This window comes from Kogia breviceps, chromosome 18, assembly GCF_026419965.1.
Source record: "Kogia breviceps isolate mKogBre1 chromosome 18, mKogBre1 haplotype 1, whole genome shotgun sequence".
Classification (NCBI taxonomy): Eukaryota; Metazoa; Chordata; class Mammalia; order Artiodactyla; family Physeteridae; genus Kogia; species Kogia breviceps.
This window is the reverse complement of record NC_081327.1, coordinates 16,892,836-16,911,062: the sequence shown is the minus strand read 5'-3', so window position 1 is coordinate 16,911,062 and position 18,227 is coordinate 16,892,836. Positions and strand designations below refer to the sequence as shown.

Genomic DNA, 18,227 nt, shown 5'->3' with positions numbered 1-18,227 from the left:
CCACCCCAGAGCCACCGACTGCGCGTGCCCGGAACGGGAGGTGGCGAGGCCGAGAGCAGATCTCATCCAAGAGGTGGGGTCCAAGCTCTGTTGCTGGAAAGCGGGCTGGACTAGGAAGGGGAGATTTCGGGAGCCGTCCCACCCCGCAGATCGCCCTTTACTGCTCGTTTTGGGAGACGGAGGTGCCCAGTCCTACGAGGCATACCACTCCCGTCGCTGGCAGGGTCTAAGAGTCAGGGTACCTGGGTTCTAGCCCCTTCACTTGCATGGACGTGGCGTGATCTTATCCCTTTTTTTTAATCGAGCCTCAGTTTCCCCTTCCGTAAAGTAGAGGAGGATAGGATCTGACGAGCGCTAATATTCCAGACCGTAATGGGGTGCGGAGGGGGAGATGGGGAACCTACACGTGACCTCCCGCGTGGGGCCCCGCCTATCCCTGGTCCTGGGGATTGAAGCGCCCAGCGAGGACGGGAGGGGGTGGGCGGATCCTAAGAAACCCGAGCCGGCCGCCCTTGGCAGCTAAGGCGGAGGGCACGGCTCCGCGGCCGGCTCTCCCTGGCGACTGCACCGGAGGAGGATGGCGACTGCAACCCGGGCTTCGCAGGTGGCTACCGTGGAGGCGAGGGCGGCGCAGAGATTCGGCTAGGAGCGCACCTGGGGAGGATGGACGAGGGGACGCGAAACAGCTAACGGGGCTCTCTCTCCGCGCCAAGTCCGCGGAAGCGCACGTCGTGGATCCTGAGCGGCTCTCAACAGCAGCGGCAGCGCCTAGCTCCTCTCAGGCTATGAGGAGTGCTCGGGCCGCCCGGCCAGGGGACGCCGTCGGGGCTGGCTGTGTCCTGCTGCGCTGAGGGCGTGAGGCTGAGAGGGGCGCAGGCGGCCGGGCTGCGCCGGAGAGCAGCTCCATGGCGAAGGAGGAGTGCAAGGCACTACTGGACGCGCTCAATAAGGCGACTGCATGCTACCACCACCTGGTGCTGACCATCGGCGGCTCCGCGGACTCGCAGAACCTGCGAGAGGAGCTGCAGAAGACGCGCCAGAAGGCGCAAGAGCTGGCGGTGGCCATCTGCGCCCGACTCACAGTTCCGCTGCGTAACCGGGACCTGGGCGCTGAGGAACGCGCCGAGTTCGAGCGCCTCTGGGTGGCCTTCTCCGGCTGCCTGGACCTGCTGGAAGCGGACATGCGGCGTGCGCTGACTTTGAGCACCGAGTTCCCGCTGCATGCGCCGCGGCGGCCGCTCGTGCGTACCGGGGTGGAAGGCGGCGCCGCGAGCGTAGCGGCGCGCGCTCTGAGCGCCCGCAGCCTGCGGCACGAGGCGGAGCGCGGCTTCGACGTGGAAGACCTTCACCAGCTGGAGCGAGAGATCCTTCAAGTGGACGAGATGATCCAGGATATGGAAATGAAGGTCAACGTGCCCCGCTGGACGGTGCAGGCCCGGCAGGCAGCAGGCGCCGAGCTTCTGGCCAGGCCCAGCGCCGGCGTCTCTTCGTTGTGCGGTGTGTCCGTAGAACAGCGCATGGGGCCCTGCGACCTGAGCAAGGCCCTGGCCGCCACCATCTTCAGCGCCGTGCTGCTGGCGGCTGTGGCCTTGGCCGTGTGTGTGGCGAAGCTGAGTTGACCCATACGCGAACGACCTCCGCCGCCGCTACTCGCTACCCGGAGACACCCCTCGGAGAACAACTGCAACCGCCAGGACTAGGGATGGGAGTGGGATCTGGCATGTTTAAGGGGAGCGGTTCTAAAACCCTGCGTGTGTACGTGTATGTTTATACGCGCGTTTCAAGCACACATCTGCCTGGGCAGAACATGGCTTCCTCTTCATGGCCCGGGAGAAGTTAATTTTGCGCGGGCCACCGGGTCATTACCGCTAATGTATGCAGGAGCTTTATCCCCTATTAATAGAAAACCGTTCGTAGTGAGCGGAGATTCCTCCGAGTTAATCGGTTACCGCCTGTGCTGCCGGGGCGTGTTTGCACTGAGTCTGAGCTTGGTGTCCCCACCCCTGCCGGTGATTCCCATTTTCCGAGTGGGGCAGTTTGGAAAGAGGGTGAGGTGAAATGAAGTGTGTTTTGGCCTGTGTGTGTGTGTTGGTTTTGTCTCCTAGAGAAGAAAACAAATTGCAATAAGAGGTAAGCAGTTTTTATTACCTTAATCCTTTGGGGCCTAAGCTTAGGAGCGTGTGCAAATAGAAGTTCATGCAACGTGCTTTCTTTTAGCACACGATTACACACTTCTGCACACCCTTGCCTATTGAAAAGGGCTCTGCCCAATCAGTCTGGAAGGGGTGCAAGCTTTGGGAAGGGCCACCGGCCATCTAAACAGGCACTTTCTCCTTGGCTGGGGCTTATTTTTGTTCCAGAACTAGACTAGAGTTTATCCTCCTTTGGGGGAGGGCTGGGGAATCCTCTTTGGAGCCCTTAATCCTATCTATCCCTTGGAATTTGCTTACTGGCCAGTAGGAGAGCTGGCTTTGGAGGGAGCTGCACAGCTCCCTGACCTGGACACTGCCCCCTGAGAGGGTCAAGTGGGGCATCACTGGGCACAGAGGTCTTGAACCAATTAGCCCTGAGACTGGGTTAGAACGTAACAGCTTTAACTTCAAATTTAAGGAGCTTTTAAAAAAAAAAATTCATTTGTTAGAAAAATCCTGTAGCCACATTGTGTACTGTCAAAGCTGTTTTTTTTGTTTTATAAAGGACATTTGGCCACAAATTCATACGGGTGCCAATGAGTCATACACAGTGTCTTTATTTATATGCTTAGATTGCTAAACATACATCTCCAACTATTTTTAAAATCTATCTTCTTAAGGCAGGAGATCATAGCATAAACTACTGGAACCACAGATGTAGATGACAGAAGTTAGGTGGCCCTAGCCTCTTTGTGGCAGTAAATAAGGAAATGTGGAAAACACCTTAGGTCCCAGGCTGGAATTTGCCTGAGCACTGCCACCAGCTCCCACCTGTGGATCAGAGAGAGCCTTGTTGGGGAAGTAAGGCTGAGAAAACAGATGTGTTTAACTCTGAAGGTAGTTTGGAATAAAACCCAGAGATTGGTTTGGCTGAAAAGTGACACGGATTTTTTTTTTTTCTCTTTTTCACCCCAGAAGTGAGAAAGGGGACTAGGAGGAGGGAATTGGCAGTTTTTCACAAGGGCAATTTGAGGGTCAAGGGTGAGAAGCAAATAGCAGCAGTAGTGCTGTCTGGGCACCCAGTCCGACAGGCCACCCTCCCAGCCTTGATCACCCACTCCCACTCCTCCTGAGCACACAGATTCCAGTGCTGTAGATAGTGAAAGCAGAGGATCTGTTTGTGTGTTTCTGTGATAATGGTTTTAAAAGACCCACGAAGTCTTAAGCTGATTAAGAGTTCTATAACAATAACTAATAAAAGGAACTCCTGCTTCATCCAGTCTGGGTGACTGCATTGGGCCATGTCAAATTCTTTTTACACCTGCCTTCCCAGGGTACCTTCAGAAATGACACAGAAAGTTTTCTAACTCCCCTCTTCCTCATCCCACATGCAACACAACAGAATCTCTGTCACCTTCCCCAAAGTCTCATTTATTTCAGGCAAGGGGAAGCTGGGGGGACTTCCCTGGTGGCTCAGTGGATAAGAATCCACCTGCCATTGCAGGGGACACGGGTTCGATCCCTGGTGCAGGAAGATCCCATGTGCTGTGGAGCAACTAAGCCTGTGCGCCACAACTAGTGAGCCCGTGCTCTAGAGCCTGCGGACCACAACTGCTGAGCCCGAGTGCTGCAACTACTGAAGCTCTCGCGCCTAGAGCCCGTGCTCCGCAACAAGAGTAGCCACCACAGTGAGAAGCCCGTGCACCCTAACAAAGACCCAATGCAGCCAAAAATAAATAAAATTAAATCTTTAAAAAAAAAAAAAAGAGGCTGGGTCATATTGTGACCCAGTGTTGAAAAATATCCCTAATATATTCTACTCTCTCTAAAACTGTGATTCTTTGTCCTTATCAATGAGTTTTGGGTCATGATTCATCAGAATCTATTAAAGAAACAACCCATCAGAAGATGTGTAATCCATTGCTTCTCTGCCTTTTGGCTAAGATCAAGTGTGGAAGTTGTGTAATCCATAGAGATCAATTGGGACAAGCATATTTTTTTGTTTTCACTCTTTCCACCCACTTGGCAGATCCTTGAGTATTTACTTATATGTGCAATCAGATGTGCACCTGATTCTGAGAATCCTCTGCTCACTGAAATTAGTGATAAAGTATTGCACACACACGAAAAAAGCTGGATTACAATAAACATATTTATCCTGTGGACATGTTCACCTAAACAACTCTTTAAGAGTTAAGCATTTGTAATATTTGGCATTAGTTAAATATTTGGCATATTTAAATATTTAGCATAGTTAATATTTGGCATAAGTTAAAATGTTAAGCATTTGTAATATTTGGCATTATTTGGAGTTACAACATTGCCTAACAGGACTTTTGCTATATCGTGTAAGCAAAATCACTTTCTGCTTGAGCGATAGACTGCTCAATAGCAGCAATATCTCCCTGCTCTCATTTCTATGTATAATTCAAGAGGTTGCTTTCTGGTAGAAGCCTGATTCAATTTAGATGTTGGATATCAAAGTCATTAATTTTCTAAAAATATTTGTTATGATCTTTTGTTTTTGTTTTTGTTTTGTTTTGTTTTTGCGGTACGCGGGCCTCTCACTGCTGTGGCCTCTCCCGTTGCGGAGCACAGGCTCCGGACGCGCAGGCTCAGCGGCCATGGCTCACGGGCCCAGCTGCTCCGCGGCACGTGGGATCTTCCCGGACAGGGGCACGAACCCGTGTCCCCCACATCGGCAGGCAGGCAGACTCTCAACCACTGCGGCACCAGGGAAGCCCCTATTTGTTATGATCTTATACCATGATACAAGTGATTTAAAAATTACAAATATTTAATATAGGGTATATATGATAATGGTCAGTGTTAGAGTCTACTTTCCTAAATTAAAGGTACAAGTTAAAGGATAGATCTTTACCTCAAAAGATTGCTATTATAAATCTCTTGTAAAATTAATACCTGTAAGAGAAAACATGCCTGGCTTCTCTTTTAGGAAAATAGCACAGCTTTATCTGATACTGAGAAGACAAGAACTTGGAATGCCAAGGCACTTATCACGGGAACTTTCAACTATTCCTATTAGAAAAAAACAGAAAACACGATAATGTTTGTGGAAAATATGCCTGGCAAATTCTTTTTTCTGTTCTCTAAGAATGTATGCTTTTAAATGCCCCAAGGGAAAATATTTTTGGAAGTCAAATTAGAGCATAAACTTCACGATTTACCTAAGGTTTACAGTAAGCTACATAAGGGATGTGTGCTGTCCAATGACTAAAAGGCAGTTTGGGTTGAAGAGAGTTCTAGTTTGCATGAGGCCCCTGATGAGGCTGCATTTTCCTTTTCAATGTGCACACCGATACATTTTTAGCTACAGAGTTACTTCTCAGAATGCAGTTCTCTGTTCTGTAATGAATGTTTGTGAACGGTACAAGCCCCAAAGTGTGATCCTGTAAGGCAGGCTAAGAAAGAAAAGTGCTGTAGGACTGGCCTCTGCCTTCCTTTGGGGAATGCCTCCTCCTGCAACTAGAGACCAACTGTGATGGGCAGGGCTCTGCCTTCCTCTCTGAGTACCTCAGGCAAGTCACTGACCTCCCTGTGCCTCACTTCCCTCATCTGTGAAATGGGGGGAGGGCCCAACTGATTAACTCAAAGTTCACTTCCAGGGCTTAAAAGATTTGACAGAATGCAGTTAAACAAAAAAGGGTTGTTTTGTTTGGGGTTTGGTGGGGAGGGTGTTGTCATTGTTGGTTTTGGTGCGTATGGAAACGGAATCTTAGTTTGTCTAAAATTAGTGTGTTGGTACAATTCCATATGGATTTTAAAAATCAGAATGAACTAAGCTTACTGTGATTTTAGGCCACATCAGAATTAGTGTATGGACTTAAAAGCAAATTTGTATAAATGCTACTTATTTATAGTGTTTAAATTAGATTAGGAATTTAAATTCAGACTCTAAGTCTGAGTCCAAGAAAGCCTAGTGTTTATTAAACAGTTTGTTTTACCCAGCAATCTAAACTGATTCTGGTAAATTACAGATGTGAAATCCCATCATTTGTCATGGAGTCTAAGAGAATCCTATTCTGTAACTGACCTGGTGCCCTCAGAAGTATAATTGCATTGGCTGCCTGATGTTGGGAAACTAGCACAGCATGGGCTGTTTTGTATGTGGCAACAGATCCTAGTTGGAATTAAATGCTCCGTGTCTACTGTTTGAATGACATGTCTAACTAAATGGCTATTAATAATTAAAAATTAAAGATAACGTGCAGCATTTATAACTTAGTTGAAAAAGGCACCCTCAAATGATTCAGCTATCAACTTTTACGATTTTTAAAGATATTCTTAATCTTCTTTATGCACATTTAAATTGAAGTGAATATCCTGATCAACATATTTACCCCTCACAGATTTCATTGCATAAAGAGATGTTCAGAAAGACTCCAGGATTATAAATCTCCAGTTCCTTTTCTACAATACAATTATACTCACCTTTTAATGCAGTATGGAACCCAGAAAGAATAGTAGGTCTCCACATAATCGATCTTTGGCTGTGGTCAATGTAGATCAAAGTCATGTTCAAATACTGTTTCTTTGGATCTTAGGAACTGACCGAAGGTGCAGGAACTGACCACATGCTGCAGCCCTCTGTCCATGAGCACAAGATGGATTTCTGGAAAAGCATTCCTCTCTTTCATTTACTTATTTTCATCTCATTACACAGAGGATTGTGGGTGTTTTCATTGTAGTACTGTGAGATCTTGGGCATCCTGCTTCTTTGGTGTTTCAGCTTAGAATGTTATAACCTTAAGGCTTATATGACAAACGTAAATAAGCCAAATGAGAACTCCTGTTGGCAAAATGATTTTCAAGAGTCCTTCTAACATGCTGTTGTCAGAAAGCAAATTTGAATGTCCTTTGTCTGTAGGTATGTGTTAGGCACATAGAGAAGATCTAAGAGGAAATATACAGAAATGAAAATGTATGTTAAGGTGGTGGAATTATGAATGGTATTTTTTCAATATATTTTTATTTAACATTGTTATTATTGTTTTTACAATAAAAGTTTGAATGCTCTTATCATCTAGAAAATATTAGTTATTAAAATATAAGTTTTAACAGTTAGGGTCTCATTTATAATGAGAAGCAATTTCAGAACACACACCCCCTCCCCCACCCCGCCAGGCGCCACAAACAGGCAAAGCAAAACTTTTGGAATCTTACCTGCAGGGAATCAGAAGCACGTTTTGAAATGCAGCATCAGGACAGAATAGCATCGAGGTTAGGAGCACTGACTATGGAATAGGGGACCCCTGAGTTCAGATCCATTCTTATTGAAGATTTTCATTAATCGCCCTGACCTCAATTTCCTTATCCTTACAATAGGAGTAATAATAGGATATACTTCATAGGCATATTGAGATAAGACTTTTTTCAGGCACAGGACTCAATAAATGTTGTCTCCCTAAAATGGGACGGTTGGGCAAAAGAAGCAATATATATGAAAACATTAGCTTGCTATAACTTAGGTAAAATCTGCTGGAAATCATTTTGAAGATTAAAACTAGATAAACTTATCAATGAAAGAAGGTATGTAATAAAAAGGTCAAGGTTACAGAGGGAAATTCAGGTTGATCTAGAAGTTGGAATCTGTACATTTTTAAAGTCAAACTTATTCAGGTATAATTTAAATACAGTAACATTCACCCTTCTTAGGTGTGCAGTTTTGAGTTTTGACAAATATGTACAACCATGTATCCACTGCTGCAATCAAGATATAGAATGTTTTCATCACCCCCAAAAAGTTCCCCCATGTCCTTTGTAGGCAATCCTTTCTTCTCACCCCAGGATCTGGCAACCACTGATCTGATTTCTGTCCCTACAGTGTGGCCTTTTCCAGAACGTCACCTAAGTGGAATCTATGCATTTTTGAGAAAACATATTGTGAACCTTTTTTAAACCCTTTTCAAAAAACATTTTGAGAAATCATTTTTATGTGATGATTCTTGGTGCACTGGATGTTGCTGGTCATTCATAGGTGAATTCCATTTAACTGCAGTGACATGCCTTCGTTTCTAGGCAGGTTGAACAAACTTCCTGCTACTGTGGATTCTCCAAGCTGAAGTCATCTCTCCATGGCTAGCCCCCGCATTCTCTTCCTTTCTATTTCCACTGAAAAATGTGATAAATAATGGATAACAGAAATGAATTTGGGCTCAATGAAGTAGAGATTGAAATAAAAGTCCACTTGGAGCTATGGGTAAGAAACAATATGACATGTTTGGAAAGTTTTTTTTCTTTCAGGATCATGCATGTTCTGATAAATCAAATGAGAACATTTCTTATTGTAAAGATAGCTGGGGAAGACCAGACCAGTGGAACATAAGAACCAAGAGTCAAGTGTCCTTCTCTGAAGTAAGCAACTGTTGTCATAAACAAAGTGACTCAACTCTTGTGATCAAGTGGCACATGCTAACTGCTAGCCCTAGCAGGGGATGGTTGTGTGCACTTACTGTCAGGCCTGGAGTAGCTGGCACTGTGCCCCTGGCAGAACAGGGTGGGGCAGGACACTTGAAGGACACGCCAATAGGTCTGGAGACAGATTCCAAACAACACTTGCTGCACGTGTGACCTTTAATAAATCACAATCCACTGTCTTTCCATATCTCTTGCCCATTTTCTACACAATTGGAGGTTTTTTTCTTCTCGGTCCTTTGTGATAGGCATTAGAGATATTTTCTGTTTATTATATCTTGGACTTTCTTATGGTGTCTTTTGTCATAATAAAGTTATAAATATGCACAGTGTGTCAAATTGATCAATCTTTTCCCTTATGCTTCTAGATTTTGAGTCAAAGACTATAGAGGAATTTACCTGTTTTCTCCTAATGCTTTGATGGTTTTTTATCCACCGTGGTAGCCAGCCTCCAATATGACCAGCAATGATCCCCACCACCTGGTGTTTTCATGTAGTTCCCTCTCACACGGAACACAGCTGACCAGTGTAACAACAGGATACTGTGGAAGTGATGGAATGTGACTCCTGAGGCTAAGACAGGAAATGCATCATGACTTCTTCCTTCCTCTCTCGGATCATTAATAACTACCATGTCTCAAAGACATCCAAGCAGCACTATGGAGAGGCCAATGTGCTGAGGAACTGAGGCCTCTGGCCAACGGCCATATGAGTGAGCCATTGTAGAAATGGATCCCTCAGCCCCTAATCAAGCCCCAGCTGACATGCTCACCACAATCTCATGGGAAATACTGAGACAGAACAACCCAGCTAAGATGCTCTTGAAATCCTGATCCACAGAAACTGAGATAATAAATGTGCATTGTTTGAAGCCACCGAGTTTTCAACCTCCCAAGCTAAAACTTTAATTCCTTCTTTTCCCTTGCTCTGCATATTCAACCAATAACCACATTACCTCAAGTCTACCTCCTAAATACTCTAGTGAATCATTCCCTTCTTCACCTCACCCCCTCTTCACAGCGACTCTCCTAGTTTAGACCCTCACCATTTCTTCCCCAGCACTTTCCACGGGCCTCCAGAACAGCCCCATCCAATTGAGTCATCATACTGTTGTCAGGGTGACCTTTGAAGATATGAACTTAATCATGTCACCACCTTTTATGGCTTCCCATGGCTTAAAACACTGGGGGATTGTTAAAAACACAGGCTCCAGGGTGCCGTCCTAGACTCCACAATAGATTGTGAAATGACTGTCTCAGAGCAGAGAGCCATGCAGTGGGAACGCAGATAAGGGAGGGGTCCCTAACTGTGGATTATGTAGAGACTCAAGATGGATGAAATTTGGCAGACTCCACCCCCCTCCCCCAACCTGCCAGTACATGTGTGCTCCCTTGGCCTCTGTGTGTTTTTCTAAACATGTGGTCTTGTTTCCTGTTTCTGGGATGCGGTCAGTACACAGGGATATGCATCTTTAGAAAATGATGCCAACAAAAATGAGCCTAAATACTGCTGTTGCCCTCTCTGGATTCTCCCCCAGGGAATACCCCACATTAAAATGATGGTTTGAAAATGAGGCTCAACAATAGTCTATATGTTCATCCGGACACATAACAAATGCATGATCAACTATAATAGCAATTGTGGAGAAACCGTTGGTAACTAATAAGGAGCTATAAAAGAGAAGACTGCTTTAACAGGCTCTTTCTAAAGGTGGAGCAGAGCGAAATTTCCATTTCTAGGCTTGGATTAAAATTCTCCCATGAAAGTGGATATGATCCAATGACCTAAGATGCTTAAGGTGGTCCCAGGTGCCCTTACAATAAAAGGTGTCCAGATCACAAGATAGGAGCTTGTCTGGGGATTCAAGGAGGACCTTTCACACTCAGACTGTGCAGTGTGAAATCTGTAATTTGGTATCTGGTTCATGCATCAGTTTCTCATTGCTGGGGTTCATGTGAGCCTGCAGAGCTCGGACAGCTAGCCCTTGGATGCCACCCCCCATCCACCCCCACCCCACCCCTCGCCAAAGGAAACAAACCCTCTTTGTTTAATCGAGAAAGTCCTAGTTCTCAGGTTTTGATCGGGTAGGTGTCACCAGGCCTACGTTTGCATCGCACTTTTACCTCGACAGGTCACTGTTTGATCATAAGCATTCCTGCTCTTGGTCCAAGTGTCCTGAGTGAGGGTGTTGAGACCCTCCTAGCAAGCGGCTGTAACAGCCCTTGCCCCGCGAGAGTGACCTGGCTGGGAACAAGGGAACTCTAGGCGGAGCTTCTCCGCGCTGGCGCACGCCTGCTTCTCCCCCTTACAGGAAGGCGCGAGTGAGGCCATACAGTCCGGATTCACCGATCGCCCAGCGCGCACCTTGCCGGGAGTTCACCCAGCCAGACGCCGGCCTCCGTCCTCAAGCCTGGGGAAAACTCCAGGCGCACCAGAAGCTGAGCCCGGAAGCCGCGCGCCGCCACACGCTATGAGCGGCCCGCTGCGGCCGGGCCCAAGCAGTTGGCGGCGGGCGGCCACCGTGGTGCTGGCTGCCGGCTGGACGCTCCCGGTCCCCGGCGCCCCGCCGCGGTCCCCGCCGCCCGCCGAGGGCTTCCGGCTGCTGCTGCTGCTGCGCTCTGCGCGCCAAGGCTTCTTGCCCGGGGCGCACGTTTTCCCGGGTGGGGTGCTGGACGCGGCAGACCGCTCGGCCGACTGGCTGCGCCTCTTCGCGCCGCACCACCGGCCGCCCCGCTTCGGCCTGGGCCCGGCGCCGCCCAGACGCGCCACCTTCCCGGTGCTGCCAGATGCCAGGCCCGGAGCCGCCGACGGGGACGAGGCGGCGCTGCCGGATGACGTTGCCTTCCGCATCTGCGCCATCCGCGAGGCCTTCGAAGAGGCAGGCGTGCTGCTGCTGCGGCCCAGGGGCCCGAGGCCCGCCGCGCCCGAGCCGGGCCGCGCCCTCGCGCCGCCGCCGGCCCTGGCCGACTGGCGCGCCCGCGTCCGCCGAAACCCGCAGCACTTCCTGCGCCTGTGCGCTCACCTAGACTGCACTCCCGACATCTGGGCGCTGCACGACTGGAGCGCCTGGCTCACGCCTTTCACGCAGCGCCGTGGCCGCCGCTTCGAGACCACCTTCTTTCTGTGCTGCCTATGCGAGCCGCCGCCGGTCTTCCCCGACTTGGTGGAGGTGGTGGACTGCCAGGTAGGCGTCCTCCCGGCGTGGAGTGGGGACCCACGGGAGCTTGGGAATGAGGACCCCACCCCTGGCCGGCGGCCCAGGCCCACCCGGAACCTCCAGATAGGCCGGGCCCAGAGAAGCTAATTCGCTTGCTCAGGGACATACAGCCAGTACTAGACTGAGCGGGCATGGGACCCAGGTGGTCCGGCCCAGCAGGCCAAAGCCATGTCCTTGGTGAACTTTCTACTTTCCCTGGCTTCACAGCCTCAGGGCCTTGACGATGCCTCCCCACGCGGTTTCTCCAGCGGGAGGCCATCGGAGACGCTAGGAGCTGTACTTGCGCTGATCAGGTCCCAGGGTCCTTCCTAAGCACTTGCCATGCATGAACTCATTTCAACCCCAAGCAGCTTAAGTGTTTCCTCATAGTTCAGTCTTTTAAAATTTATTTGAGACTGTTTCATTTGAGACTTGTTTTATGGCCACGAATACAGTCTACCTTGGTGAATGATCCCTTTGCAGCTAAGAAGAATGTGTATTCTGCTGTATTTGATGGAGTGTTTGTAGAACTGTCAGGTTAAGTTCGTTGATAGTGTCCTCAGGTCTTCCATATCATTTACCTGTTCCATCAAGTACTGAGAGAGGAATGCTGAAATCTTCAAAGAATAATTGTGGATTTGTCTTTTTCTCTTTTCAGTTCCATCAGGTTTTGCTTCGTGTATTCTGAAGCTCCCTTGTAAGGTGCTGCATAGGACTATTCAAGCTTGATGGATTGAGCCTTTGATTATGATGAAATATCCTTCTTTATCCCTGGCAATGTTCCTTATTCTGAAATCTGAAGTTTACCGTTTGATACTAATACAGCCGCTCAGACTTTCATTTGATTAGCAATAGCATAGTATATCTTTTTCCATTCTTTACTTTTAATCTGTGTCTTTATATTTAAAGTGTGTTTCTTTTAGGCAGCATAGAGTCTTACTTTTTTATCCAGTATGACAGTTTCTGCCTTTCAAATGGAGTGTTTAGATCATTTGTAATCAGTGTTATTCTCAATAAGGTTAACTTCAAATCTACCATCTTGCTGTTATTTTTTTAATCTGCCCCCTATTCTTTGCACTGTTTTACTTCTTTTTCTGACTTCTTTTGGATTAATTGAGTATTTTTAGGACTCTGTTTTATCTCCATTATTGACTTATTAACTATACTTCTTTGTGATTGCTTTAGGGTTTGCAGTATACATTTCTCATTTCATGTGTAGTATTAGAACCTTAAAATAATATACTTCCATTTCTCCCCTCCTGTCATTTATGCTTTTGTTGTCATACATTTGACTTTTATGTCGATTATAAACTCTATAATACACTCTGATTATTTTTGCTTTGAGTAGTCAATCTGTTAGACTGTGAAAATGAGGGGGAAATGTCTTTTATGTTTACCTGTATATGTACCATTCTTAGCACTCTTCATCACTTTGTGTGGATTTAATCTACATCTGGTATCTTTCTGCCTAAAGAACTTCCTCTAATATGTCATGTATTTCAGATCTTCTAAATGTGTTTAGAATGAATGAATTTAAATTCATTCTAAACAATGAATCTTCTAAATTTTGTTTGTCTGAAAATACTTTATTTTGCTTTTTTTTTTTTTTTTTTTTTTCTTTTAGCGGTACGCGGGCCTCTCACTGCTGTGGCCTCTCCCATTGCGGAGCACAGGCTCCGGACGCGCAGGCTCAGCGGCCATGGCTCATGGGCCCAGCCGCTCCGCGGCATGTGGGATCCTCTCGGACCGGGGCACGAACCCGCGTCCCCTGCATCGGCAGGCGGACTCTCAACCACTGCGCCACCAGGGAAGCCCCTGCTTTTGGTTTTTGAAAGATATTTTGGGTGGGTATAGAATTCTGTGTAGGTTAACAGTTTGGGTTTTTTTTTCTCTCTCTCACTACTTTAAAATGTTGCTTCATTATTTTCTGGTTTGTATAATCTTCTGTTGAGAAGTCTGCTTTTTTTTCTTCCAGTTTTATTGAGATACAATTGACATACAGCACTGTGTAAGTTTAAGGTGACAGCATAATGATTTGACTTACATATCCCATGACATAATGACCACAGTAAGTTAACATCCATCATCTCATAGACAAGTTTGCTTTTAACTCTCTGTTCCTCTGTATGTAATGTGTGTTTGTGTGGCTACTTTAGATATTTCCCCTTAATTATTGGTGTTCAGTAATTTGATTATGATGTACGTGGTTTTCTTTTTGTTTTATTATTTAATTGTTTGTTTCTTCAAATATTTTTTCACCTCCCTCTGTTTTCTGGGACTCCATGTATGTTGGACTACTTGATAATGTTCCACAGGTCCTTGATGCCTTGTTCATTTTGTTTCAATCCTTTTTCCTCTCTGCTTTATTTTGAATAGATTTATTGCTATGTTTTCAAATTTTCTCCCTTTTCTTAAAAAAATTAATTTATTTATTTTATTTATTTATTTTTGGCTGTGTTGGGTCTGTCGCTGCGTGCGGGCTTTCTCTAGTTATAGCGAGTGGGGGCTACTCTTCGATGCGCTGCGTGGGCTTCTCATTGCAGTGGTTCTCAACATGGGATGATTTACCCATCCCACCCTCAGGTGCATTTAGCGATATCAGGAGACATTCTTGGTTGTCACCACTCAGGGACTTCTACTGGCTTCTACTGGGTAGAGCCCAGGGGTGCTGCTGAATATCCTTCCACAAAGAATTATCTGGCTTAAAGTGTCAGTACTGCCGAAGTTCAGAAACTGAGGGGCAACAGTGGAATTTAGAGCCAGCGCCACCCCACCCCACCACTGCCCTGTGAGTTTGAAGCCCAGGTTTTTTAGTTAGAGGATCTTCCTACGTTTTCTCATCTGTAAAATGAGAGTATGCAGGGTTATCCTAAGGATTGGAAATATTTTATGTAAAGTATTTTTGCTCAAAATACTTTTCCTAGTAACTAGTAAGACTAGTGTTTTACTAGTGACAAGTAACCAATAAAAAATAAGTTATTTTAGCCTATGGTCTAGACCGACCTGAACAGGTTGAATTAAGTGAGTTATGCCTGTTGTTTAACCCTTTATCTTCATTGTTACCATTGAACTCACATGGATATCTTAGAGATTGGGTGGTCCTTTGAGGCCAGAGCTTTGTTTTTCAAAATGTAGCCTTGGCCAACTTCAGAAGAATCTAGGGTGCTTATTAAACATAGATTGCTGGGCCCCATAGATTGAAGATTTAACAAGTTTCTCAGGTTTCTCATACAAGCTTGTAAACTTTGGGCCTATAGTTATTCAAGGCAGTCAATCTCAACTCCCTGGTTTTGGGTGTGAGAATCCGTTTCCCCAGTGTAAGGAAATATTTAGTAAAATCTAAATGTGTATGGAAGGAAGGCTTGGGAAAGTGGGCAGGTCACAGCAGTGAGGCCACTTAAGTGAAATGGGTAAGTGCTATCTGGTTGATACCGTGCAGTTATTACACTCCTGGGCCGATAGACTGAGTCACATCTCTTGACCTTCCTGAAAGCCTCTCTTGCTCCGGCCTCTTTACCTTCGTTGTAACACAAGGCACATATCACGCTACATTTTGTTTGCTGAAGGCCCTATTAGGGGCTGAGAGATCTTTGTCTCATCCACCACCAACCACATCCTCTGTGCCTAGCCAAGGTGCCCATTTATGGGAGGAATGAATGGGCACTAAATTCTCAGTCTGCTGTCATGAGTTTATACTTCAGAGTCTTCCTTTAGGAGTGACCAGAACCACCTTGCCTTCTTAGCGTCTCCTGCCTTTTATGCTGAACAACGCTCCCAGGTCAACCCTTTGTGATCTATCCTGGTTTATTTACTAGTTCTCAGGATCAGTGTCCCCATAATCAACCTCTGAAGGGGATCAACCCAGCTTTCTTCACCACATCTTTTCATGTCGTCTCAGAGGAATCTAGCAAGACACCTTAATGAATTAATTTTACATTTTCAATTAGCTCTTAGGTACTGCTCTAAGGATCTCGAGTCTTGTGTTGTCTATAGGATAAACTTCAGGAAGCCTTACCTTTGTCTTCTGCAGTGGTCATCTCCGTCAGAGGCAACTGAAAGCTTCATATCAAAGGAAATTTGGCTTGCACCTCCACAGTTCTACGAAATAAGAAGACTAGAACACTTTGCCTCTCTCTCTGACTTGCACAAATTTTGTTTGGATCGTGAGTTAGAGGGGGTGGAAAGATGGCTGCCGATCACATTATTAACTGCTGATGGAACAATCCAGCTTTTACCAGGTAAATCAGTGAGTTATCAGTGTTTTTGTTAGTATTCACATTTAATGCTCTGGCCCGTATGGCAGTATTGTCCCACATAGAGACATGAATTACAGTCTCTGTTTTACACACTACAGAGGTACTAATTAAATAAGATCAAGGTCTGTAAGATACTCATAGTATTTATTATAACCAGAAATTCTGGATACATTATATACACTTACGTAAATATATTTCCTAGACAGACAAAGTTCTTTCTCGTATATTAGCTCATTTTTTTACATTTTAATTTTAAATTATGCAGACTTGTAAATTATATTTATTTGATTCAAAAAGAGTTTGTTGGTGGCCAATTGTTGTTGGGTGAGTACAGGATAGAGGTTTTGTAGCTGCTTACAGTGGAGTTTTGTGACCTGTCTCACCTATGGCTGTTTATCTCCCTTCTCAGAATTGTGAAAATATTTGTTATTCATCCTACAGTGGGACAGCTTAGCAGTTTTGATGTGTAAATAACTTATGTAATTTAACCTTAAAATGATTAGAGCAGCCCACATTGAAACACCAAAAATATATGGATATCAAGGCCAACGTTAACATTGAATGGGATAAAGAGAGTCATGAATTAGTATAAAAAATTATAGTTCAGGATGGAAAAATACTAGTCATAAATATTTATGTACCCAAAGAAAATTCTTGGCTGGAAAATGGAGAACTGGGGAGGGTAGGGGGGTATTAAAAACACAAGAAATAAATTGAGGTAAGCACAAAAAATTAGGATTTTTTAAACAACTATCTCAGTTCCAAACACCTGAAATAGATAAAAATAAACACTGATTTATATATCACAAATATATTGGAATGTTTTATAAAATAACACTAAAATTAAAATATTATTTTTCAGGAGATGAGATGTACTTAGAAGATTCAAACTTTTTAGAAAATCTTATGTCCACTGAAAAAAAGAATGAAGAAATCATGCAAGAAGGCACGAAATTTCACCGAGTAGTGATGTACAGTCGCCATGATTATAATATCCACGTGACAGTTCAGTCAAAGTATAAACATGTTTATCCTAAGAACTATGTAGTGAGTAAGAGCCGTCTGTAGAGAATGGCTTCTTTGTAAGCTGGCCTCCTTGAAGTCGTCCTGATGAAAAATGAGGGTTGACTACACGTGCCTGGAACTTAAGGAACTTTGTGCCTGTAAGTTCTAGTACAGTCTTTCATATTTCACGTGTATTATGGAGCTCTCTTATTTTATTCTTTAAACCTTACAGTATCACACAAGTATAAAGTATTAATGATCTTGTTACCAAAATGAGAAAAAAATTTTCACGAGGGTTTACTGTATTGTCTTTTAACTGTATTAGCACTCTGCCTGATGTGCTGGGAGATTGATCCATGAATTCCTTAGACTTTCTTTTTTTTTTTTTTTTTTTTTCCTTAGACTTTCTGTTGGAATTAATTTAAGGGTGTAGACTGAGGTGACCTTCAAATGACAGTGTCATTATTTTCTTATGACTTTAGCTTGATGATAAAGAGATAATTCTGTTTAAAACTAAATGGTGTAAGTTATTAGGTTTAACAAATTGGAAATTAGTTTAGTGATTGTTGTAAAGAAATATGAAGCCATAACAAAAGCCGTAATTATTTTTACCTTGGAGGGCTAGTTAACAGAATACAGAGGTTAGAGGGATGTAGAACTGTTCCTCATTTAATGGTACTTACTAATGGTGTTTGTTTTCAGCGTTTTTTTTTTTTTTTTTTTTTTTTCAGTGTTTTTAATATGGGTAAATTTTTCACCTCCTCTTAAGAGGAATAATGTTTATTGATTAAAGATGGGAAATGGCTTAGATGCCAGTTCATTTTAGATCTTTGACTATATTATGCATTGTACATTGAATTTCATTTTTCATGAAATGTTCTGCTTTTCCTACCTATAAAATAGAGCTCTTGATAATTAAAGTTTATGTGTATTATTTAATCCTGACTAGAGGAATACATCTAGATCAGTGGTTCTCAATCCGGGCACTTTTGCCCTTCAGGGACACTTGGCAGTGTCTGGATAAATTTGGGTTGTCACAACTGAGAGTGCGATGCTTCTACCACCTAGTGGCAAGAAGCCAGGGATACAGTTTAATATCTTGCAATGCACAGGATAGCCACCGACAGTGAAGAATTATCTGGCCAAGTTTAAGAACTCTGATCTAGAGGAAAATCTATTGTCTTTGGTAAATGGTTCCAACAT

General features: G+C 44.7%; 2 protein-coding genes across 2 annotated transcripts; both read left to right on the top strand.

The window, feature by feature from the left end:
• The first annotated feature begins 13 nt into the window (after positions 1–13).
• On the top strand, positions 14–1,920 carry RGS9BP (regulator of G protein signaling 9 binding protein). Its single transcript, XM_059046040.2, has one exon. The coding sequence runs from the start codon at positions 906–908 to the stop codon at positions 1,617–1,619; it is 714 nt and encodes a 237-aa protein (XP_058902023.1). The 5' UTR covers positions 14–905; the 3' UTR covers positions 1,620–1,920.
• Positions 1,921–10,880: 8,960 nt separating this feature from the next.
• On the top strand, positions 10,881–17,963 carry NUDT19 (nudix hydrolase 19). The gene is made up of 3 exons (XM_059046035.2): positions 10,881–11,751; positions 15,794–16,001; positions 16,882–17,963. The coding sequence occupies exons 1-3, from the start codon at positions 11,038–11,040 to the stop codon at positions 17,085–17,087; spliced, it is 1,128 nt and encodes a 375-aa protein (XP_058902018.1). The 5' UTR covers positions 10,881–11,037; the 3' UTR covers positions 17,088–17,963.
• Positions 17,964–18,227: the final 264 nt, after the last annotated feature.